Raw genomic sequence first — 26682 nt, forward strand, 5'->3', positions numbered from 1 at the left:
AAGAATGCTAAGACGGACCGCTTTAACGGCTGGTAACGGCTGTAACGCTCTGCGGCTGGTTCGGCTTAGTCTATTAAATGGACATAATTCGACCCCATAATTCGACGACATAGCCATTTTTCTGTGGTTAAAATCTAGACGTCAAAAGCACTGGGCGGGAAATCATTTCATAGAAATTCTATGGAGCGGCCATTGTTGTTTCGGGGCCAGCATCGTTGGGCCCATCAGTATGGGGCTATTGTTAAATCATACGTGAGAGTGTATTGGTGATACCGGACTGACTTAATTGGTTCCAACATGTAGAAGTATGTGTGTTTGAAAATATTTACATGCTTATGGTAACTTTGCTCACCGCAAAACACTGTGACTCATTAACAAATCATTGCGTACTACTGTCACTTGAAATGTAACATTTATGTACGTTATTTTCACAGTTTAAAATTACGCGAGGGACCGTCGCTCATAACGATTTGTATCGGATCGATTTTAAGTGAACACAAGGTATATTCATTATGCTTCTGGTAGGATTGAAGTAGTTGTGTGAAAAAAATTATAAACATCTACAAAATAATTTCACACAAAACACAAGCCGCTTTACAAGGGTGAACCTGTTATCTCGCACATCGTTAATTTATACCAGAATATTTGACAGGTCTATTGAAAGTGGTATAATTTTTTCCGTGTAAAAAGCGTTCCTGTTACCACTAGATGGCAGTCAAAAATGAACTGGGTTGTATCCAGTTTTCAAATCGAAGGTGATATTCCTTTCTTTGCTACTGTTTTACCTGACTCACTGCGAATATGCGTATTATTGAAATAAAACGTAACCATACGTTTTATTCGTTTATAACGCATATGCAGTTAATATCGATAACAAACGATTTTTATAAGTTGTGCTTTTGTTATTGCATTTAATTTGTAAAAAGTTACATAAATAACAATTCAGTTTCACAATACAATTATTGCGTACTACTGGCACTTGAAATATACCCAGGTAACCAATAAGCATTTCCAATGCAATTTGAATGCAAGCCAATAAGCATTTAAGTTGCCTTAAATGCTACTTAAATGCTATTTTGGCAAAATATGCGTCTACTTTACTGCTAGCCCTCTTATAGTGCTGACAATGCTTATTTGCAGCTAGTTATCGACAAGAAGAATTTAAATAGAATTGTGGATGCCAATTTACAACAGTTATGCAGTCAAAAGGCTGATAAACAACAACCTGCAGTATAAAACGCCAGGGATGCTAATAAACGACTGATTTACTGCTTATTTTAATGCTTATTGGTTACCTGGGTAACGTTTAAGTACGTTAATTTTAGTGATCAAAATTAACGATATTTTCGGTACAAGGGCGATATTTTTCGAAACCTTTCGAACCAACACGATCCCGCGAACACAACGCATATTCGCAGTGAGTCAGGTAACACAGTAGCAGTCTTCGTGCTACGCAAAGCAGCTTGCTATAAATTTAGCAATGCTATAAATTTACTTGTATATTATCTGAAAACAGCGTAAGCGAGCGGCGTTCTCGCGCAGCGACTGTTGTTTGAGTCTTGGCTTAAGTGAACATTGGAAATGCTCGTTTTTATTGGCGATGGAATATGGCTTCAGTGTTATGTCTGTTAGTCTGTGATTGTACTATTGTATGTATTTACTGTCGTATTGTAATGTCGACATCATCTAACATTAGTATTGGAAATTTGAAAAATTTTCCTGAATAAAAGATTCACGCTCAAGACTTCTAACTAATGACAAAAGGTCCACAAGATTTCTTAAAAAGTAGTACAACTGTTAAGAAATAAAAAATCAATTTTATTGGCTAGTATTATTGGTAATTGAGCGGCTTTTACACTTGTACAAAAAGATTGGTAAACGTATTTACTTGGTACAACCGCCGACTGTTCTACTTGAGCAAATCAAATATAATTAGATCAATTTCCTTTTTCATGCACTGTTTAGAGTTAGACTTATTAGAAATTAATTTTTAAATTAATTTACATTCTCGCAACCGAACTAGTGTTACCGATTCTTTCGAGTATTTGGGCATCAGTGTTTGTCGCATTCTCGGTTTGTAGCTTTCTATGCAATACGAAGATATGGAAGGAAATAATAATTCATAGTAAAAAAATGACAAAAAATAACTATTGCAGATAATTAGTACGGAAAGAGTATTTACCTAAGATGATAAAAGAAACTTTTCATAATCAAAATCTTGAAAGTTCATGCAGCAAAACAATTGAATTTACCTAGGCAATTATAGCATGTGTATGTGAAAAAAGATAGGACGAAAATGAATGCAGATGCAGCCAAAAGTGCTCAGCGGAGATACGCTTCCTGTGTGTGGAAAAAATGCATTTTACGATGCATATACTACGGCGACGAAAATTAGCTAAATCAAAGATCGCGCATAGTATGTTTCTTCTCGGCCGATCTGGGGCCGCTCGGTCGACCTTCAAGCTTGAAACATGATGCATATATTACGTGTAAACTGCTACTTTGCGTCATAATTTTGTGCAAATCAAAATGACTCTCTTTATAGCCTGATTTGGTATCGTACTGAAAGGGAATGTCGGAAAGGCGTTGAACGGAAAAGAGGTGGTGGTGGTGGTGGTGAAATTTGATTTTGAATAAATAAAATAGCTTTGTTCCAACTAATTGGCCTTGTAAAAAGCTGAATGCCAAGTGAACAATCACTTTGTTATATACTGGTTTAGCAAAAAGACAGCTACCTTTGGCTAAGAATAGTACTTTTTGGAACGATACTCACCACCAACATGACAATTATTCAATAGTGATTGCAAGGGGAGGGAGCCATCGAAATTATGCTAAAGTTCAGCACAATCGTACTGGGTATTTTGATTTGGAAATTTTGGGTCTTCGTAGAACTGCGCCGCCGGGTCACTGACAGTACCGCACAAAGGCACAGTTCTCGAAGAAAGGATTTATGCCAAAATTTAGCATAATTGTTTAACGATCCGGTTGCGGGTACTTACGCAGTACACCTTGGGTATTACATGATATTTTACCAACCAAACACTGGCTGGTATATGCTTAAAGACAGCTTTCAAGGCGTTTGGCATAATTTTACGGCATGGCAAACAGACGTTCCAGGCCGTCTTAGTGATTGGCATTTCAGCGTTGGAAATTTTTTCTTGTGTTTTTTGTCAGTATTTTAAGAACAATAAAGATCTGATTCTATTCTAGCTAACTTGATTTTAGAAATTCTGTGGTAGAAGATTGTACGCCTGGGCCAAAACTGTCAATTCCATCGATACTCACCAAATGAATTATTCCAGCAGCTGTTAACCACACTGATATAAAAATTGATACTAATTGTGCCAAACGTATTGAACTAGATGTTTTAAGTATATTCAAATATTGTAATATATCCGGAACAGTCATAAGACGAAGCGCTCGTAGGAAACGGAGACCTAAAAGGGTAAAAGGAACATCATATTAGTTACTAGTGAGCATGCGTTCGAAATGGGTCTCCCAACTTACCGATCCATGTCCGATCTAAATATATTGACACAAAGGACGGGGGTATCGTGAAGTAATCTACAAAACTGTACATCTCTAGCATGAACCAAAGTTTATCGGACGCCGCTATAAACTGGAATAAGAAAGAAGAGTGATTATTGAGTTCCTTCTACAGAGCAAAAATAATTATAAAGGCACAGTTCGACTCAAGCTGTCGTACATACAGGTCAGTTGCAAATTAGAATAGTTTTTGGTTTTGACCACCTTGATTAGCGATTTCTCAAATGGGATTTGCGAATCCCTAGACGTTCGCAGAATATATCAAGTTGTTCGTGGATTGCTTCAAATGCTTCTAAAAGTCTGTTAATTATATTTTTTTTCGCAAACCAAGAGCAACTCTTCTTAACCCAAATAATGATTACATTAATATAACAAGATAATATATATTATATTTCGTCGATGAAACCTTTAAAATGCAAAAGACCTATTCTCTTATAGTTAAATGTAATGGTCGGTCTCGCCAGGGATGGCCATCATTGGAGAGAGTACTGGCTGGAAGATGCTTCTAAAGATTTGGAATAAATTTACGAAATTCGGAATACACATAGACTTACTCCCTACGATAAAACTGAACCTTGTCGTGGTGTAGGGCTTTTTAACTAATCAGTAAATGAACAGCGGTCACGTTTACTTCTGAATGTGGGTATATATCAAAATACTTTTGTGATTTCAAGTGGGACTCGGGGTAAAAATTTACCAAATGTGATTGTTGCGTTGTTCAGAAAGTGCTTTTATTCCGCTTAAGAATAAGGCCAGCATGGGGATCTCTGACAATAGATGAAGTTTTCTGGGATTCATCCTTATTTATCACAACTGTCACAAATATCTCCGAAAAATGTCGGATTGATTGAGTTGGTCGGGGGCTTAGGGTTAGTAAGGGGATGTAAGCGGGATACCAGATCCGATTGGATGCCGAAGGACCACTCTGTAATGATTACGGGTAATAGCACTTCTTAGGTAGCAGATGGGAAAATTAGGTCAATTCGTGTCGCGTGTTCGAGTTTCGGCTAGGCGGTGCTGCTAGATAGAGTAGGATTTTTGCACTGGCCCCGTGGCTGTCCTGAGCTCTGATGGCCGTCCGCGGGCTCTGTCGATGGGAAGGGGTCGAGTCTTAAAGAGACGTTTAAGCCCAGAGCTTTACAGCACTTTGGTCTCGAGGGTTGGAAGGCGGGCGAGTCTCTATATTTTGAAGCTTCTGTCGACTACCGCGAACGTCCAGCTTGTGCTGCGCTCAATTTACTTTGTATCGTGGGAATGCACTGTGAATACTAAGGGGATGAAAGATTAAATTTGCCCTGATAAGTTGATAACCACTAATGCTCCGAAATTTGTTTTATCTATTGGTTCATTTGTGGTTGTTTGTGTTGGAAAACTGAAAGCGGGCGCGCGGTTGAAGACCGGTGTCAGGCGGGGCTGACGAATTCTCCACTTCTTCACTATACCACATATTGCAACTCGAGTGGTACAAAAAGTCCAAAGCACATTTACAAATTCGATCTATTATTTTTCTTCTCATCATCATCATTATCATCATCATCGTCATCATCATCATTATATTTAAAATATGACATTCCGGCCTTTGGCAGAGAGATCTTAGAGTCAGTTCGTGGAGTCCGCGCAGGGCCGAAACGCCTCCGCCTGTGGGTATAGGCGTGACGGCTATGCTTGGGGCTCTACCTGTGTTTTAGTGGGCGCCAGTGCCTGTCTCGTCAGGTAGAACTGATGTTTGAGGTCTCCCTGACACTTTGTTGACAACACAAAAGGGCCCAGCGCAGAGTTTTATACGCTATTAAGCGACCAGTTGGATAACCCGAAAAAAAGGAAAAAAAAGGAAATTCGGAATACACATAGACTTACTAAAATTGAAAGACTAGAAGCCATGTTAAACCAAATCATCCGAAATTTCTGACCAAAATTGCTGCAATTTACCGCTAGTTGTGCTGTGCAGAAAAAATACGAATACTTACTCGTATAAAAAAGTAAACCATAAAAAATATGTTGAATGCTAAGTCAATCTGCTGCGTGATGTTGTTGCTAAATTTTTCACATTGTTCAACTTTCTCGTTTGACGCGTCGATGAAGTATATGATGAGCGATGCGATGCTAAGGATGAATACGAGTACAACCTGCAAGAAAAAGAGACATGGAATAGTTGAGTATTAGTGAAATAGTAAAAAAAAAACAATATTGATTTTTAAATATGCAAAGGTGCAAATTGATGTTAAGACAAAATATCAAAGTATTATCTTCAATGCTAAAAAACTGGCAATACTAGCTTAAAAATTTTGACTGATGCATTGTGCAATTATAATAATGGAGATGATTTCACCAAAATAATTAACAGTTCATAAGGCGTTCCAAACCAAAAGCGAAGTCTTGTCGCTACATTCCGACGAATTTGCGCTACTGGTTTTTGTTCCACAGCCACAGTTTCACGGTTTTTGCAGCCAACTGATAGCACAGTCAATTTTGTCAATTACCTGGTAGTCTGTTCTCTGTGCTGATAGTATACAGAACAATTGCGGGACTGGTGTTACTGTCCCACTCACTAACAGCCTCTCTTAGATTTTTCCGAGATTTTGATATACGATGACTGCCTAGTTAGACCAGTGTCGTACCTTGATACCAACAAAAAGACCAAGTGTCTCAGTATGATCTTATATATATTTACAAAAAAATATTTATCTTTTTACAGAAAGTCGTCGTCGCCGTCAGCATATAGGGGTGACTCATGCTGTTTCAAGCAGTGGTTTCTATTCAACGCGATTTTGCGCCTTCCGTCGTCCCGTTCCGAGGCGTCTCAGAAGTCGCAAATCGCCGTTGACTTGGTCAAGTCATCTTGCACGTTGGGACCGTCTTTTCCTGGTTCCAGTAGGGTTGTCGAAGAGAATCGTTTTAGTTGCACTGTCGCTGACTTTCGCTAGTTGTACCATGAAAATCTCTCCAAGCAGTGCCTGCAGTTTGTGATTCATGCGCCTCCGCCATTCTCCGCTTTTAGTTGGTACTCTGCCTAATATCGTCCGCAGCACCTTCCCCTCCAACAAAGCAACTGTTCCTTCCTTAAGGACGCGTATGTCCTCCGTGAGCAGCGTCTTAGCTTCAAGTCGATAAAGAACCGAATTCATACTTCTAGTTCGTCACCGTCAACGGTTGCCGTTCGTGGGAGGCGCGCGTTTGTCTCTTTTGTGTCTCTTGCTTTCATGTATTTGATCTTTGGCGCAATTTATTTTTACCCAATTCTTCTAAACCCTGATTTTAGTTGAGCGTAGATTGTTTCTGCCATCGCAAAGTTCCAAGTTATCTGCGTCTCGACTAGGGCTGTCGGTATTGAGTGCTTTTGGTGAAAACCGGTATTTCGGTATTGGCGTAGAAAATACCGGTAGTACCGGTACAAAACCGGTATTGGCAGATTATTCGGAATCAATAGAAATGTCGATGTTTTTCAGTAAATGTCTCTATTTTCAATCTTTAGTTTCAGTATTGTTCCTTAGCAAAGTAGAATTTAAGCAGATATAATACGCTCAGTGATTTATTTCCCTTGCTAGATTTTATTGCCAGCGCTTCCAACAAAAATTTCTGCTTTCTTCGAACTCTGACAAACGGCTCTAAGCGCATCAGGAATTTTTCTTTCATTTATTCAGATTTATAGCAGGGAAACCCGCATTTAACTATTTTAAATGTCCCGGTAATGTAGCTTCCAGCATATTAAATGCCCCGGAGTCCTTTTGTCTCTTCACGAATTTTCCTGCATCCCCAGAGCAGAACCCTTGCATAGCGTCATCCTCTTCATCATCGTTCACAGATATCTTCTCTTCTCTATTATCAATCCCACTATTCATAGAGCTTGTAAATTTTATCTGCTTGTTTGATCAATGTATCACTCGAAATACTTGAAAAATATTCCACAGTTTTTCCTGGCAGATCCTTTAATGGCAAGAATGCCCGAAAAGCGGAAATATTCCCGTATTCTGACTAGGGCTCGGTATCCTCGAAACAAATAAATGAAGCTGATTTTCGCTTACCTTCGCTTTATACATGAAACGATTTGTTTCATTTGAAGAACGTTTTAAGCAAGCTTCAGCTGAAGTTAGTGACTATTTCAAATGACTACGATTGACAGTCAGGCACGATTTGTCGATGTTGAGTAGATTAATTATACTATGCGCTAAATTGTCGGAAATGTTACTCAAATTCAATTCAATTGCATTCAAAGTTGCTAGCCTTCTACTGAATATTTGACGACATTTGATTTGACAAACGAAACTTTAAAATCGGTCGACATTATAAAGTGAAACCCGTTTTCTTGAGGCTGATTGAAGCCAGTTTTAATTGGAGAGGCGTTGCTTCAGTTGAAACTAAAGCTTCATTACTTCATTGTTGAGTAGTGATTTGAAAAATCACTTATAAGTGATGTTGCTGGGCCCTGATCTTGTTGCCTAAATTCGTTATTTGGGAACTTCGAAAAATTTGGTAGCTTTTAAATATCAAGTTGTTCAAAAATAAATTGAAACGCGACGTCTGACGACTATGAAACTTTTTCACGGCAAAGATGCTCTACTGTGCCTTAAACGGATTCAAGAGCTATAATTATTTGACCTACAATTTCAGCTTCTTCATTGTTAGTAGCCGCAGAACGTCGTCAGCATTAACAACAAGTTGTTTTTCTAGGAGTTTTACAATCTTCCATCAAACTTAGTTCTTCTTCGAATAAGAAGTTTGAAAAAACTAAGATATTAGAAAATACCGGAAATACCGGTTTTTTTGCTTTGCCAAAACCAGTATTTCGGTATCCAAAAATTGGTCGGTATTACCGGTTTCGGTACTACCGGTACTACCGGTTAGACAGCCCTAGTCTCGACCCTTGTCGCGTCATGAAGGGACTCGAGTGTGTCCCCGAGTTGCGCGCCAGATGCATCACTCGATCCAAAGTCTCTGTTTAGTTACGTCGGTTTGTCCGCACAACAGTGTTCGTGTATTATCTGCCATAGCTGATCTCGATCGACTTTATCGTATGCTGCTTTGAAGTCAATAAAGATGTGATGCACGTTGTACTTTCGACATTTCTGCAAGGAACGGTAGGGGAAAGTAACGAGGGGGGGGGGCTTGGTAGCTACGCTTAACAAGTTGTCGTTGTGACTTCTACCTTTTGTCCAAGGCTGGAAGGTGCATGGGTCGAACCAAGCTATAATCCAAGATTTTAATCGGATTAGAACCCACTACACCCGCCAGGGCGTATAGAACCACCGTTTCAAATAATATTAATATATATGCTTGACCGTATTTCAAGGTCAAGACTAAGAACACGAGGTTTGGTCTAATTCTGCAAGACCTGACGGATGGTCCATGGCGGCGCGAGCTCCTATGAAGCCTGAACCCTTTTTGTAGATGGGACAAACAACTCCTTCTATTTATTCCTCCGGTAGCTTCTCCTCAACCTCCTAAATCTTGGAAATAACCCCGCACATTGTCGTTACCAGCGCATCTTCGCTATTTTAGTCACTCTTTATTGGTAGGCGGTCCTTACCAGTAACTCGATTTCTCGGCATTCAGATGCTGCGACATTGCTATTTTTATGGGCATTTCTAGGTTACCTTCTGTTCTGCCTCCTTCTGCAACTTCGGCATTAAGCTGTTCATCGAAAAACGTTTGTGGTTCTCGTTTGTGGTTAGAGTCTCTCCCTCGTTCTTACACGTGCCAATTTTCGGTGTGAAGCCTTTACGAGTTTAGTTCCCCTTCTCGTAAAACTTGTGCCTATCATTAGCTCGAAATAATTATTCTAATTCTTCACGATCACTGTCCACCTTCTGGCGCTTGTTACTCCTCTGAATCATGGTCAACTGATTGCCTGCTCGCCAACATTTGGTTAAACTCTTTCTAACGAGAATGCTCAGAATTTTCCAAATCACTTGGGCGTTCATGAACATATGCTTATGCATATTTCCGCTGCCGATCATGACGTTCCTTGGCACCTTGTCGTACGTTACGCGTAGCATACTTTCTTTTCATCAACGGATCTACCTTTGTGTGGGCAGTGTACGTTGATGATGCTGTAATTGAAGAAACGGCCCTTTATCCTCAATAGATACATCTTCTCACTGATCGCCTTCCAATTTATTACACGATCCTGCATCCTGCGCTTCAGTACAAAACTTGCTCCCAGTTCGGTGGTAATGCCACCGCACTGGTAAAACTGGGCCTTTCCGTCACGGGTTTTCCAAACCTTCTCGCCTTTGCGACAGATTACTTGCAGAGCTACGATGCCGAATTTGCGGGATTCAGGCTGTTCGAGCAGTACCCGGTCACGTCTACAAAACTCAGCGATCTGCAGTTCCAAATTAATTAATTTATTTATTGATTAACTGAATGTAGGTTTCGCCCGGTATCATCATTCATCAATTAATGATCATTAATCAAATGCCGCAATGCTCAAAGCTGACCCATCTTTGTCAGCTCAGATGATGCGTCAGCTTTTCAGCAATATATGGGAAACCGCTACTTTTCCGGTGGACTAGATGCAGGGCATATTGGTCAAAGTCCCTAAGAAAGGAGACCTAACTGAATACGGTAACTGGCGTGGCATCACGTTGCTCTGTATTACTCTCAAAGTACTCTGTAAGGTAATCCTCAATCGGATCCAGGAGAAGATCGACGCTACTCTCCGGCGGCAGCAAGCTAGATTCCGTGTTGGCCGATCATGTATAGAGTGTAGCCCATATCATAACGCTCCGCATTATATTGGAGCAGATCAACGAATTCCAGGACTCTCTTCTGCCGGTGTTCGTAGACTTCGTCTTGTCCGACCCCATAAGGGTTACTGCTGGCGTGAGACAGGGCTGCATTTTATCACCGCTTCTGTTTCTCATTGTTATGGATGAGATATTAGTTGGAGCAATTGACAGTAAACCAAATCGAGGATTGCCTTGGAATCCTCTAACGATGGAGCAGCTAAATGACCTCGACCTAGCCGACGACATTGTCTTGCTCGCACAACGCCGAAACGATATGCAGAGCAAGTTAGATGACCTCTCCGAGAGCTCCCAGGCACCAGGTCTTACAGTCAATGTAGCGAAAACTAAGTCTACGGTAGTGAACACTGACAATTCCACCAACTTCACAGTAGCGGGACAACAAGTTGAAGCAGGTAGACGCCTTTCAATATCTTGGTAGCCAGACAACGCCCGATGTTGGAACCAAGACTGATATAGCAACACGGATCAGGAAGGCCAGGGATGCCTTTGCAGGTCTGCGAAACATTTGGCACTCAAACCAGATCACTCTACGTACGAAAACCCGAATCTTTAATTAAAACGTTAAATCCGTACTGCTGTATGCCTGCGAAACGTGGTGCGTCTCAGCGGAGACAACGCAAAAACTGCAGGTATTCATTAACCGGTGTCTGCGATATATTTAATTTTAAGGGCATTTTGAGTAGCTTCTACCTAGCTTTAACTAAATCCGACCTATTTACAGGTAGAATCATTTAAAAGTGTATAGAGTAATGATAGTATACAGGTCATTCAGAACTTCACTAAGGTGCTTGATTAAATCGAACAGTACATTTGCTTTTGCTACTATCTTTTCAGCATGGCAAACAAGGTTGAGGTCGCTATTTATTTCTACTTCAAGATCACATACATAATCCTTTCTAGAAATTACTTCATCTTCTTTTAGATATTCAGACAACAATTTGTTTAAGTGGTGAATGACCCTTTGAGTTAAAACCACTCTTAAAAAAAAAAACGATTTGGAATGAACGAAACAACTTCGTTGTAATCGCTTTGAAATCAAACATTTTGCAAAAACTGACGAACCGCTCCACGCTATCTACGACTATGAATATTGAAGTATACGACAATTCTTCATGCATTTTTTTACTGGGAAAAAAATCTTAACATCATCAGCATAAATTAAGACGTAGACATCGGGAACTAGTTCCGGAAGCTCGTTCATGATTGTTACGAAAAGTAAAGGTCCAAGATGGCTCCCTTGGGATCCGCTACAGATTCATTCCGCCTATTCCATATTTTGGTAACACTGGTAATCGCATCTATATTAATTGCATCAAAAGCCTTCGACATATCTATGTAGATTGTATCCACTTGATAACCATCCATCATCCATTGCGCAGTTCTCGGGACAAATTCTGCCAAATTCGTTAACGTTGACCGTTTTTTAAAACAGGCAACCATGATGAAAACTTGCAATTTTTGGTACAATTACAAGATACAATTGCTCATATACCCGAGATTCAAGCATTTCCGGTATGGTCGATAGAATGGCACTTCCACTGAGTATTATGTTTCCATCTGCTGTCCTTGCTTCAACGCCTAATGGTGCGTTTAGGCTGGGCAACTTGGGCAACATGTGGAATGCAACATGTAGAATGCTATATGTTGCTCAATGTTGCTTCTGTAGCCACCTGAACATTTTCGATACGTTGTCATAGTTGCTTGGAAACACCGGCAACAGTTTGGAACAAGTTGCATGCCAATCTAACCGCACCTTAAAGCATGCAATCTGTTGCATGCTTATATAAATACTTTCATATGTATAACTGGCTGCTCCGGCTACTCGAATTTTTTCGCATTTCCAGTCAATCAATCTAGGATTAAAGTTGTACCTATGTAAAAACCGATTTGACACTAAAAGAAATGTTTTAGTCATAGAGTTGACATTTGAAGCAAAATCATAGCGTTTCGACGTTCTGAATTACCCAATTGAAATAGCTTGCTGCTACTGAACGTTACAGTCACAGTGTATATCCATTGTTAAAATTTTCAAAATAGTACATAAAATTTCAGTACCTATTGAGTGTATTTCCCGTCTACGCACACCCGTTGCTAAGATTGACTATCAACGGCTCATTTATAGTAAACACATCATCACGTATCAATCGATTTTCTTTCAATCTCGATCGATGCAGTGTTGGATGGCCAAGTAAAACTGGGGTACGCGCGTTCATTATGGTCCTAGTAAAACCAAGAAATAAATCTATTACAGGTGCATGTGTTAGCGGCGTATCGATTGCATTTGAAAGAAAGTGACAACTATGCCAGTGAAAAGTTTTTTTTTCAACCTGTGCATGTTTTCAGGTTGATTCGCGTTATATTTAGACTGTCTGGTAGAAAACATAAGCTTCTAGAGAGTGTATATACTTATATTAGCATGAACGTCGCTATGACGGATCGGTGTTGTTACCCTTGGTTCATTTATTATAAAAAAAATGTGCTTGCCCAGCATCACTTTCGCTTCGTTAAATCTGCTCTGTTACTGTTGCGTTTGAATGTTTAGAGAGAAAAAGCTGAATACTCTATCAACATCTGTTAGCACTTGAATATTGTTTAACAATCATCGCCATCGTTACCCTCAGCGGTTGTAACGGGAAACACTCTCACTTAGTTTTACCGGCCCAACTGCCGGTTAAACTTTGTTTATCCAATGCCATTCGATATTTTTAGACTGCCGGCTCGTGCTTGACGATCACCGCAGCAGCTTGGCGAATCATTCAGTTTTAACTAGGTTGTTGTCAGAAGCCGTATTGTCCTGGTAGCAAACGGCTCACCGGTGAGGTTTATTTTAATGTTTGAACCGAAGCGTGAAGGGTTGTCAGTCATGAATTTTATTCTGTTGTTAAGCGTCTAAGGTCGTGCTGTGTGTTCATTGGGAAAATACTGTTTACGAGCACTCATCAACACAAGACTCTGGTGCGTCATGGATGAACCGAATGGAGCATCTCTCGATGGTATTGTTTATCAATGTGGGACAAGCAATATGAGCGGGAAAACTGTTATTTTGTATACCACAACCTATGTTTGTTTAATCTTCGAATACTTTAATGGCACGTAGCTCTATGGAAGGGTGGGAAGTAGCCATAAACTGTGAATGGTGATGGCGATTTGGTGTAAATATGACTGAATGTTGTAAATTTGGATACATTTGATGACGTTCCATGGTCGAACCAGATGCTTTGCCACAGATAAGTTTGGCGCAAAACAATTTAGCTGCATCTTACTGCAGATGATTCAAAATGAGGTCAAACCATTCGCCACAAGTGCCGCAACAATAATTTGCTACACTTTTTGGGTTAACCAAATGGTTACATTTCTCCGGAGCGGTGACAATGGTTACATGGGACTTTCAATAAAAAAATAAAAAAAAACAACGGAGAATATTAGGTAAAGAATTAATACACAAGAGTCACAGAAAGAAGCTAGTGTTAGTCGAATGTGATAACAAGTCAATTAGACAACAAGCTGAGTAACCTTAATAAATCCTGGTGCATGGTTATAAGATGCCGAATGATAGCAGCAAGACTGATATACCCACAAAGATCAGACCAGGGGTTCCTTTACATTGTGTGAAACATTGACAACACTACCAAAATGCCGATTTACCAATTTAAAATGTTATTAAATACATATTGCTGTACACTTGCGAAACGTGGAATTACTCAGTAGAGTATACGTCAGTTCGTGCCTGGTGGACTTCCAACTGGACATTAAATAAAGAACTATATTATACATGCTATTAACAACAAACAGCAAGAGGGTCAGTCCCGGTGTAGTGGTTAGCATTCACGCCTCTCACGCCGAGGACCCGGGCTCAAATCCCAACCCCGCAGAAGTCACGAATGACCTTAAGCTGTTAAAGTGACAAAAAAAAACTACAAGGTATACAGCCCTAAGGGTTGTACGAAAGGGTTACGTAAGGCAATATCATATCATTAGATCAAAGACTAATGTAAACTGTAATGTAACAATTCTGCATTGAATGCAATGGTGACTTTGAAATTACGTGGACGGCGGTTCATAAGTACAACGCCTGCAACCATCGAGACATAGAGATTTCTTTTAAAAATCACTTGTGTGCATCATAAAGGCTGAAATATAGTAATAAATTACCAACCCACAGATTATTGTATTAAATATGATTATGCGTAGCTTGACGTGTTTCAATAATCTTACGTTAACTCGCTTGTGGCCTTTAAAGGGCCATTGATTACAAATAACATTAAAGCTAAAGCACGTTCATTGCAAATATGACGTGCCATTCGAATGTCTTTTTTTCCATTCGGTTCGTCGACTTACTGTTTTTTTGCTCCGAGAAGGTTTTACTAGTTTACTTTCACAGCTTACCGCTTGTTACATAGCAGGAAATATGGCACATGCGCAAAAATTTCTGTTTTATTTGTGTGAGAGTCCTTAACCTCCTACCACAGGGGTAAGGGGTCTCAAACCATCATAAAATAAATTCATGCCTCCAAAAACCCCTAAATGCCAAATTTGGTTCCATTTGATTGATTAGTTTTAGAGTTATGAGGAAATTTGTATTTCATTTGTACATATGGGAGCCTCCTCCCCCCCTCTTCGTAGGGGAAAGGCTCTCAGTACACCATAGAAGGAATTCTTACCTTCACAATCCCCCACATGCCAAATTTGATTCCTTTTACTTGTTTAGTTCTCGAGTTATGAGGAAATTTGTATTTTATTTGTATGGGAGCCCCCCTCTTAGAAGGGAAAGGGGTCTCAGCACACCATAGAAAAAAATCCTGCCTTCTGAAACTCCCACATTCCAAATTGGGTTCTATTTGCATGATTAGTTTTCGAGTTTTGAGAAAATTTGTGTTTCAATTGTATGGGAGCCCCCCCCCCTCTTACGCCCTACCTAAAAGTGCTCTCTTACCCCTCCCCCCATTAAATTGTAAGTCATTTTATCTATCCAATGACACATAAATTGTTCAATTTCGCTCAGTAGTTTAGTAGTTATTACCATTTGAAATCTTTCATTCAAACGTTACACTTCTATTTTCGTTTTCACAAACTATAGTAAACAAAGACGTAGTCCTACGCCACAAACAAAGTAAACAAAGACGTAGTCCTACGCCACAAAAAAAAAACAAACAGCAACAGAAACTGAAGAACGTAGTTTGAGGTGGATCAGATACAACTGGAAGAAAAAAGCGAATGAGAACTGCACTGCCAATGCTTTCAAAGTTAACGTAAAGGCCCTCATACAGGTACGAACGGGCCATTCGTGTTTCGGCCATTTGTGATTCGACCATTCGTGATTCGGCCTTTTGTGATTCGGCCATTTAGTAAATTATGCCATTCGTTATTTCGGCCATTCGCAGGTAATCCCAGAATTCTATGAAATGTTGCATGCGAGCATCGATTATTTATTTAATTGATTTCTCAAAAACAAAGCCTTATAAAAATATTCAGAAAGCATGTAACAATAGTAAATTGCAAGATTTCATGGTGTCCCAATTATGACATCTTTGTTTCAAAAGTTAAACAAATGAGAGCTGTCGAACGGTTCAACTAATAAAACAAAGAGAATCGAGTAAATTTCATAAAAGTGTAGTTGCAAATGTTTTTAATAAATAAAAGATGCAATATTTCTGAACGATGGCTTGATAAAGTTGTTTTCCGAAACAGTTTAAATTTGACATAAAAATACAAAATTTTGATGAAAAAACTTAATTTTTTTTAACTGTATCGTGTCCTTTATGGCCGGATACCAACTTGTCCTCTATGACGGTAAAGTAGCGAAATTTGCTTACTTCGTCTAGAATTAATATATCTCTGATTCCTATACGCGTGCAGGGCGCTATATCTCTGCATATTAGTGTTGATAGGAGGAAATGCTTATCAACCTAGGGACTATATTGGCACGCTTCATTGCGCCTGATTTTTAATAAATTTAAGTTTGCCACGAGGTTTTCGAGCCACCGTAAATCTCGCATGTGCATAATATTTCTCGATATAAATTTTCAAACTATAGTTCATTATGTAGTACCATTACTATTATAATTTATTTGTAAAAAAGGTGTATTTTTAATCTTAATTTTCTCAATTACTGGCTTCACAAGAAAATTTCCGAATATCCAGGTTAGTTTCATACGACCGGTCCTTACACACTGAGAATCGTTTCATATGATAATTTAGCATCGTTTGCTTTCGTGTCTCGCTCGTTGCCTTTTTCTGACATCGGTTGTTTTAGAAGGCCATTTTGAATTCATGTGAGTACACTTCGCAATGGTGCGTTTACAAACCGGAACTTTTATTGAAATCTTATAAATGTGCATATTAATCGTGAAATCTGTTACCTAGGAACATCGCGCGTTTTTTCTATCAATTTATGATTATCAAATATCAAAATTTTTTTATTTAATTCCATTTGGCCGGCCGCCAGCACAGCTAGGGCTATATGGGCCGTCTGTTGATTAAAACTAGATACAATATTATAAATACCTAAATCAAATATCAAAAGCTTGATAGCTTTTATACAGCTTTCTAATAAAGAAGTCAGAGTTTTTAAGCAAGTTCTAGGATCGAAGGATGCCAAAATGTATCTCGTACAGTGAATGTTGTTGATGAATTGCCAAATAGACACGTTTGTCTCAGGACAGCTTTCATGCATAGCAACAAATGTCTTTCGATATTTAATAACAGACCGCGCGCGATTTCGAACGAATCGAAACAATGATCGCACCACATACCTCGGTGGTTCCAGATCAATTCCTTTCTACTAACAACAACTCCTTTCTGTGACACTTGTGGATGATGCAGAGTTTTTCTCGGTAGCACTAAGTATCGGACTAACTTTTCTTTCCCTCCAAAATTGATCTGCATGGGCGTGGCCAGCTTTGCAATTGATCATCACAAAGAATTAGATCACCAGAAAGTGCACCCTGAGAATGATCTGCTACTCCCAAGCATCATTCTGATGGATCTTTGTGCCATCTCAGCTGATCTAGATCAATCGCGGGTAACTCACGGGCGGTCAAACTATGCTATGCTATGCTACTCTGATTCCTATGTCAAAAAAAATTAGTTAAGCAATGCAAATAGTAGATAAAATCAGAAAAAAATTGCAGCAAAATATCAATTTGATGTCAACATATCAACGTGCCTTGTAAGTGGAGTTGCCACGTACATTTTCACGTGCATTTCGCATTACCAGCACACATTCAACAAAAAAATTATGTGAATATAACATTATTCAACTTTTATCCAGCAAACCTGCAAGGACTGGACTCACAAGATTTGTGCTGGAGTTTCAAATTGTTCTACGATCTTTTTCTTCTATTGATGCAGGTTTTAATAGATCAGTTTATCGAGTCCGAGCATAGAGGTCAGCTTTCGATTTGAGCTAATTTGTACACAAAATACTATCTACTTTCAAAATTAATCCTGCATCGCAAATTTTCTTACTTTGTATTTATTTGCTTTTAAGGGGACATAAACAACTAAAAATTATGAAAAAATCATTACTTTTTATTTCAGATTTTGATTCTGCAGTCTTTTCCGCTTGTTTTGATACTAACTTTGTAATTATCCGACCACGAGAAGTGGCCCAAAAATGATCTTACTTATTGTTCAGTTGGTAGTAGCTTTGCAATGATTTTTATAACTTTTGAGGTTTGTAAACGAAACACAGCCAGAGAAAAAAGAAAAAGAAGACAACATTTTATTTTTTCGGGCATCTTCTCTTCTTCTTTTTCGTTTTTATCAAGCTGTGTTTTGTTTACGAAACTCAAAAGTTATAAAAGTCTTTATCAAGCTACTACCAACAAAACAAAAAAAAAGTTTGTTCCAATACGTTGTGTAGTTTCTGAGAAAAAGGTACATAAAGTTGGAAAATCGTGGTTTTCCAGGAGCGGCGTTTTATTCCGCCGATGTTGTTCCACGCCGCGCTGGAATGCTTATGTGTATGATCGTTTTTCGGCCACTTCCCGTGCTCGGATCATTACAAATTTAGTATCAAAATATCCCAGCAAACAATTTCGTACGTATATCAAAGTAACAAATGTGATATATGTACCGATATATCCTGCGTATGCGTACTGTTTTGGAGGCGATATACATACTGCAAATTATATGAAAACAATTCACATTCATAAGTATTTGTATACGATGAAATCCGACTCAATATGATTAGTTCTATAATGCTATACAATTCTGTGACGAAAATCATATGTGAATCAGATATTATTATTTTGTACGAATAAATGTAAACTTGGGTGCGCCTTATAGCTTTATGTACGATTTCGAGTTTGTTTAGCGATATTTAAGATGATTTTCACACATTATTTTACAATAAGCGCTGGGATAAGCGGAAAAGACTGCAGAATCAAATTCTGAAATAAAATATCAATGACTTTTTCAAAATTAATGGTCGTTTATGTCACATTGTTTTTCTCCACATTATACTGAAAATAGAAGTAATAAGCCCGGTATTTTTGATTTTATCTTAAATTCTAAAGTGTCCGAGCATAGAGAACTTCCCCCTAACTTATTGAATGAAATGTTGAGAAGCTTCGAAAAAACAGACCTGATCAATTTGCGGTTGCTTAAAAAAAGGTTGAAGTCTCTCATTTTGAAATTAGAGGTGCTCAAAAAACCCAACCTACTGCTACTCGACATCTACACGGAAAGATTCCGATGCCATGAATAAAGTCATAATCTATACCTATAAAAAAGGATTTCTATCTGTCTGTCTGTCCGTATGTTCCTTATAGAATCGAAAACTACTGAACCGATCTGCGTGAAAATTTACATATAGGGGTTTTTGGGGCCAGGGAAGGTTCTTATGATGGTTAGAGACCTCTCCCCCAACTAAGAGGGGGGCGGGCTTCCATACAAATGAAACACAAATTTCTGCATAACGCGAGAACTAATCAAGCAAATGGAACACAATTTTACATGTGGGTGGTTTTGGAGACAAGAATGTTTTCTATGGTGAATTGAAACCACTTCCTGCTTTAGGAGGGGGGGGGGGCAACTATACAAATGAAATACAAATTTCCTCATAACTCTAGAAGTAATCAAGCAAATGGAACCAAGTTTGGCATGTGGGGGGGTATTCCCCTGTGGGAGGCGGATAAGGACTCTCATACAAATAAAGCAGAAATTTTTGCTCAAAAACCAATCAAGCTCGAGAAATTTTAGACCCATAAAGCATTAATCAATAACAAGACCACTAAAAACTATCAATAATAACATTAGATAATTCAGCGCGAGTCGGCCATAAGCCGCGAGTGTTGCCGGCGACCTGCAGCCCGCCGTAGAGATCACCTCTATCTAGGTTTATTTATTGTCCTGGATCTACTGCCCAGCCAACCAGATATCGTATATCGATGGATATTTTAAATCTCATAAAAATAAGCATTAAATCAAAATTTTATATAACGCCAACTAAAGCAGATATAATGTAATGAAAAAATCAAAACTTCGATCAAATCCGATTACAAAACTATTTCATAGATTCTCTCGTATTAACGTGCTTTAAAAATCTATTTATATACTAATTAAATCATAAATAGATCGTTTATTGATTTGTATACAAACATAACTCAAACGGTTCTTCACATCTTATTACAGTGTAGTTGTTGTCGCAACCAGATTCACATGTTGTCTTATATTATGCTGATTCAAATGTGTTATAAAATAGACTTCAATGTCGGTAACGATATTCACTACTGTCGGTAACTATTAAATTCTCACTACATGCCCTCTTTTACACAATCGGTTCAAAAGAGGTCCATAAGCATAAGTTACACCCAGAATATTGGAGGCACTGACGCTGGATGCAGAAAATATTTCTGAATCACAAAGTTTCAAGAGAAATAATGTATTCTGCAAGTGAAGGGAAAATAGACTTACTAGACAAAAAGGAGTAGGATTGGTGCCTTCAATCCATACTATGAAAACAGTTTGTAAAAATATTTAGATCAAACAAAACATTAAAGCAGTGTATTTATTATTAGTAATTTCTTGTTTGCTGTTCTTTGTTTCATTTTAACGTTTAACGTACAGCAAAAGTGGGATTAGTAAGAATGCAAAAAATACCTTATTTCATTTACTTATTCTTAAACTTATCACATGAAATAACTTGAATAATAGTATGTGACATAATAAAGAAACCATATACAAAGGCAATCATGCTTAAAAATATTAAGCGGAAATATTCATAACCAGATACATTTTTACATCAAAGAACTAATCTTCTAAAGTGATATGCAAATCATTTGAGCAATTATGAATTTAGTTAAAAATAATAGAATCGATTATGAAATCATTCATTTTTTGGTTGCTTGGTTCTGTTTCGTCAACTCCGCAGAGGTTGGAAAACTCGCAAAATGAATAAATACGCCGAGCATCGGCAAACGGTTTTTATCATGATAAAACAGCTACGCGAGTGGTTCAATTCGCCTATAACAATGAGCATCATACACTCACGCTTCATAGCATCGCTGAATATACGAATATCGTGAGCAACGCAAAAGTGCAAATTACTGCTTTCTGGTGCTTGTAAAGCCACTAACACTACTTTAAACTATTCCCTTTTCGTGGTAATATTATTTTGAATACTTTCTGGCGTCCCCGGACATTCTATATCCGATAAATCGAACACACTCAATGTTCAATATTCAATTTTTGAACGAATTCTGATGTTCACATTGAGGTTCTGTTCGTGATAAAATTCAAAGCTGATGCGTGCATTATCGCCGAGGCAGGCGAATAGTGTGTGTTCATGAGGGATGTTCATCGATTCAAACGATCACTTTTTCGCGAATTCTCCAACCACTGCAACTCCGTTAACGTCGAGCTCGGACCTCTCTCCATACTTTCGATAACATTTGATTCATTCGAATTTGGTATGCTCTTATCCTCATCATGTTTTTTTTCTATTTGATGGTTGAGACTGCGCCCATGTCGTTTTTACATGCAGATTTCCTAAGCGAACTGTTCAAACATCGAGACTTACAATCCTGCTGAGAAAACTAAATTTAAGTTCACATTGGAAATTAATATCTCAATGAAATTACTGAGCAGTGACCGTTGGCTGCTCCCTTGACGCTAGACTTTTTCCAAATGTTGCATAGTACTTGGCATACAATCTCGGAGAAGTAGAACTTTCCTGCAACGGTTGCATACTATCACCAGCTGATTGCTGAAAACCCAGCAGAGGCATTCAAAATAATACGCTTTTACGAAATCACAAAATGTCTTTACCTGTGCTCATGCACAGCAGCAGCTATCATATCAAAGTTTTAATTTTCAGTGAACTGTGCGATCTGCGATAGATCTGAAACCAACAGAAGGCAATCATTTTTATATTTCAACAAGAATCAATGATATTAGTTACCTTTTAAAAATTGATAAAGTGGAATTTGTTTTAAAAAAAAAAACGAAGAAAAACTGCAGTAGCTGCGGCAGAGAACCAACTTGTTTTGTTTACTTCAATGTGAAAGTGATGCCATTGAAGTGATTGCCATTGTCAGTACCGTTAGGGACTGTGTAAAGATGGTTTGATAGAATTTATTTTATGATTTTTGATACCTTTCAAAATTTATTATGAACAAATAATCAATTATAGAGATTTAATAATTTCATATTGTTTTTATAACACAATACAATTATTAAATGTTCGAATGTATAAATTCATATGACTCATGACTAGCATCAGTGCTGATAATGTCACAAACATGCCGTAATGATGTTTAATTTATATCATATTTAATTGTAGTTATGACTGAAATAAATCGCATTTGCGCTACATGAGGTTATGCTTTGGAATACGATTAAAGATATACAGTCAACCAAAAAAGTATTCGGACAGCAGCGCATAAAATTTTCTTTTAGTAGTTTTGCACAGTATTTTTGCAAAGAATGGTAACACATATTTTTTAAAACAATGTTTAACTAAAGCATATTTAGATGCACAACAAAAATTCGGGGAAAAGCTTTCCATTTTGAAGATAGGGTACATATAGTTTGAATTGCTCAAAATTGCAGCCAAAAAAGTATTCGGACAGTTAACTATTAGTTGAAACAATTGTCCTCTCTCGCTCAACTACTACCTTGTTGGTCCATTTACATTCTTGATGACCTGTTTTAATCTGTTTGAGATAAAATTAACAATTTTTCAAATATCCCTCTGTGAATTGCTGACCATTTTTTACAAGAGCTCGGTTCAAGTCATTGTGATAAGAAATCAAATGATTTCTCATTTAGAAATGAAATTATCTAAAAAGATGTTCAAAAGGGTTCAAATGTAGACTAAATACTGATGTTTCGATAGCTCTAGGACAATTGTATGGTGCCTATCGCTTACAATTATCGACAGTATGTTTAGATTCAACATCCCGGTACAATATTGTACCACACAATTACAATTTTGCTTTAATTTCACCTAAAATTATTCAGATAGTTGAGTTTACATTTAGTTCTATCCAAAAATATATATCTTTGCTGCATCGGAGCTTTCCGTGCACCCCAACAAGGTATGACATCAACCACTCCTATGCAAGAATAACTAAAAGAGAAGGGTTACAAGAGAAAAATCACTCGTCAGCAAGTAAACAAGCAATGCGGTTAGTGTCATACCTTGTTGGGATGCATGAAAAGCTTCGAGGTAGCAAAGATATATATTTTTGGATTGAACTAAGTGTAAACTCAATTTTCTGAACAATTTTAGGTGAAATTAAAGCAAAATTGTAATTGTGCGGTACATACATATTGTACCGGGATGTTGAATCTAAACATACTGTCGATAATTGTAAGCGATAGGCACCATACAATTGTCCTAGAGCTATCGAAACATCAGTATTTAGTCTACATTTGAACCCTTTTGAACATCTTTTTAAATAATTTCATTTCTAAATGAGAAATCATTCGATTTCCTATCACAATGACTTAAACCGAGCTCTTGTAAAAAAATGGTCAGCAATTCACAGAGGGATATTTGAAAAATTGTTAATTTTATCCCAAACAGATTAAAACAGGTCATCAAGAATGTAAATGGTCCTACAAGGTAGTAGTAGAGCGAGAAAGGACATTTGTTTCAACTAATAGTTATCTGTCCGAATACTTTTTTGGCTGTATTTTTGAGCAATTCAAACTATATGTACCCTATCTTCAAAACGGAAAGCTTTTCCCCGAATTTTTGTTGTGCATCTAAATATGCTTTAGTTTTTGTTTTGTTTTGTTTGTTTAAAAAAATATGTGTTACCGTTCTTTGCAAAAATGCTGTGCAAAATTACTAAAAGAAAATTTTATGCGCTGCTGTCCGAATACTTTTTTGGTTGACTGTAGTTTTGGGCTAATTAGTTCCGATTGTATGACAAATGCATTGTATTTAACGCTATTGAGAGTGCATCAAATATCTTATTAGAGTACCGATGGGATATATTTAGATCAAGTAATGTAAACGGGCTATTTTTAGATCAAGTGATGCTAGTGGGCTTTGTGATACACATCTAAAGGTAAAATTAGTACTCGATTATATTTCAGATTTGACGCTGCGGTACGATGTGGAACAGACATTCATCATGGTAACGGTTCGAATCAGGATGTAACCTCTTCAAATAATTAAAAACTAAAATTAATAAAATTTAATTAAAAACTATAACTATTATCGCTCCGACTCTTCTATCAAAAATTAATTGGCAGGTGTTTATTTTATTTTATGCAAAATAAAAGAACAACATAAATAATAACGCAGCAATGGCAGGGTTAATCACCGTGAAAATAAAAAAAACGAATCGTATTTTATGTGATTTGCCATCATTTTACAAATGTTCAAAATGCATCATATATGACATCACATGAAATCAATATGTCTGTACGTGTATGACCTCCAAATTGGTACGCATATAGGCTTTATCTGCAATACTTACGACAGTAGGATGCTGTATATACAACCGCATATCTTTAAATATACAGACCAAATTGTTCACTGGGTGACCTCTATTACTTTCCTTCAGTTGGGTCACCCCTGCGAAATGGTACTTTCTACGAAAAGATTTTCCGTGAAATGGTACATCCCGCGTAAGGTTTTTCGCGAAATGGTATTCTGCGAAACTCTATATTCCGCGTTATGGTTAACCGAGAATTGGTGTTTCGCAAAATGGTATTCGGCGAAATGGTTCGTAATGATGGCGAATATTTAAATGCCATCCGCTTTATTTTATCAGGCTGAGCGTTGGGGGGAGTTGTTTTCTACTTTACTGTGAGGAAAATTTGTATATTAAAACACCCATGAACTCCTCAGAAATTTGCAAAACTCGAGATTGTGACAAAGGTCATCCGAGATTCACGAGTTATGTACAACATAGTTTAATTTGTGGAAATACGAAGCTTGTCCGGTCAGCTAGTCAAATCATAAATTGTGAATTGCTGTGAAATCATGACTGAACTGTCATATCAGGCAACACAAAATCATGAATAATAATTCATGGTCTTGCGTTGTGTTGTACCACAAAAAGGTCGTGGTATCGTGATTATTATTCATAATGTATTTTTATAAAACATAAACTAAAATACTGAAATCATGAGTCATTTTGGAGATTGAATTTCTATCCGTGTACCTCAGCTTTCCTGAGCTATTTTTTGCAACTGTCGGTCATTGACTTCGAATCGGTTTTGGATTTTGGTAGAATATATATGAGTCGAACGACTCGTGGCATAAGATGTGAAGTGGTCTCGATCACTTTGGACTAACGATGGTTTATTGTTGAGAAAAAAAAACGAACAGCTTATGTCAAAGCATGTCATATGAAATGTATCGCATTTTATTTGTGTTCTATGCTGTAGACCGAGTGTATTTTTATCCGATGACCTCGATTTCCGTTACACTACTGTCTATTGAAGTTTAAAATAGAAATAAAATTGACATGTTAAGAATGTTGCCGGATACTCTAAATTATTCGATTTGAGTGACAGGCAGCGTTTAGGTCATTGTTGTATGGATAATATTCAAATCATGGTCTTATTTTTATAGTATATTGTCGTTACCGATTGAGATTAAACCGAGCTTTAATTCAACCCACAATAACATGGAAGTTAATACAAAATCGATCTTGAAACATATTATCATTTTGCAATGTTTGATACGCATATCTTATAGAGAAAACTTGCAAAACGAAGGTTCCAATCTTTCCAAACATTAAAGTTTTGAAAGCTTTAAAATTTTTCCCAAAGTATAAAATCATCAATCGATTATATATTTTGAAAATAAAACAATGAAACGTCAGTTTAACGAAATTTGATTTTAGCTTTGATTTCTAACTTCAAACATTCATCAGTACTCACCAAGATTCTTCCGGTAGTGGTTTGGCCAGAGATAAGTTCGCCTGCCCAGTCCTTCGCTTCGGTCATAAACGTACCCTCGAAGTCCTGTTTGCCCTGTCGGGACGCCTTCTGCTCCTTCTGCTTCGGATCATTGGGCGCTAGCTCGGGCTCCTTTCGACAGCACAAAAAGGCAAAGGCCCGCCATAAAAGCACAACAAGCAGTCCAGCCAAAAATGTGAATATACTTGATAATAGAAAACACCACCATTTTCGCACTTTGAGACAATCATCGAGATCGTTTGCAGGTAGCTCTGTGGTCAACACTGCTGCCTCGTCGTCACAGCCCGACATCCCCTAGCAGATAACGATTGGGGATCCGTAACGTAGCCGTCGTACTGCACACTGAACACTGTTTTCCTAATCATTGGACATTTCACAACGGTTTGCCACCGCCGCCGCCGATGATCTAATAAACCTTCAGAGACGGGCTTTTGTTTTGTTTTATTTGATTGTTGATTTCCTCAATGGACTACACTTTGTTCAACTGTTGTCAATTTTAGCAACTACACTATTCACTTCTTTTCGTTTAGGATTTTGTTTTTCTCTTGTTTCTCTGAAATGACACAGTATTACGCACATCAAAAGATTGTTCTCTTTACTCTTAGCAGATCTCGCTGCTGCAAAATCATTCTCTCGTTCTTTGCGCTCATAAACGGAATTCAGTGAAACACATACTCTCCCATCATGTCGGTACATTCTCTTCCCTGAATAATTTTTCATTCTCGTAACAGAACACTTGAACTATACTTTTGATCAAAAATGCTCCCAACCCATCACACTAGGTATCTCCTATTCGTTGAATTTGATTGCAATTATAACATTTTGTCCCTGAATATTCCTGAAGATTAAAATTTATGTCAATAGCGTAATATTTAACTACGCTGGCCGGCCTACTGTTGTTCAGTACCAATATTCTTATTCATTAATCTCAAACTTGTGTCTCCATAGTTCGATTTGCTATGGAAGCGCATGGTAAGTGGTTGATAACAGCGGAACG

At 37.9% G+C, this 26682-nt stretch overlaps 1 protein-coding gene across 1 annotated transcript in view; it reads right to left on the reverse strand.

The window, feature by feature from the left end:
* The window catches only part of LOC128732718 (calcium-activated potassium channel slowpoke), a 122943-nt gene extending 96967 nt beyond the window's left edge, over window positions 1-25976 (reverse strand). The window contains exons 1-4 of the mRNA XM_053826038.1: window positions 25647-25976; window positions 5514-5672; window positions 3508-3619; window positions 3286-3437 (exon numbers count right to left, since the gene is read on the reverse strand). Of these exons, the coding sequence (XP_053682013.1) occupies window positions 3286-3437; window positions 3508-3619; window positions 5514-5672; window positions 25647-25976 (753 nt within the window). The remainder of the gene's footprint in view (window positions 1-3285; window positions 3438-3507; window positions 3620-5513; window positions 5673-25646) is intronic.
* Window positions 25977-26682: the final 706 nt, after the last annotated feature.

The sequence above is a fragment of the Sabethes cyaneus genome, chromosome 1 (genome assembly GCF_943734655.1).
Source record: "Sabethes cyaneus chromosome 1, idSabCyanKW18_F2, whole genome shotgun sequence".
Lineage (NCBI taxonomy): Eukaryota > Metazoa > Arthropoda > Insecta > Diptera > Culicidae > Sabethes > Sabethes cyaneus.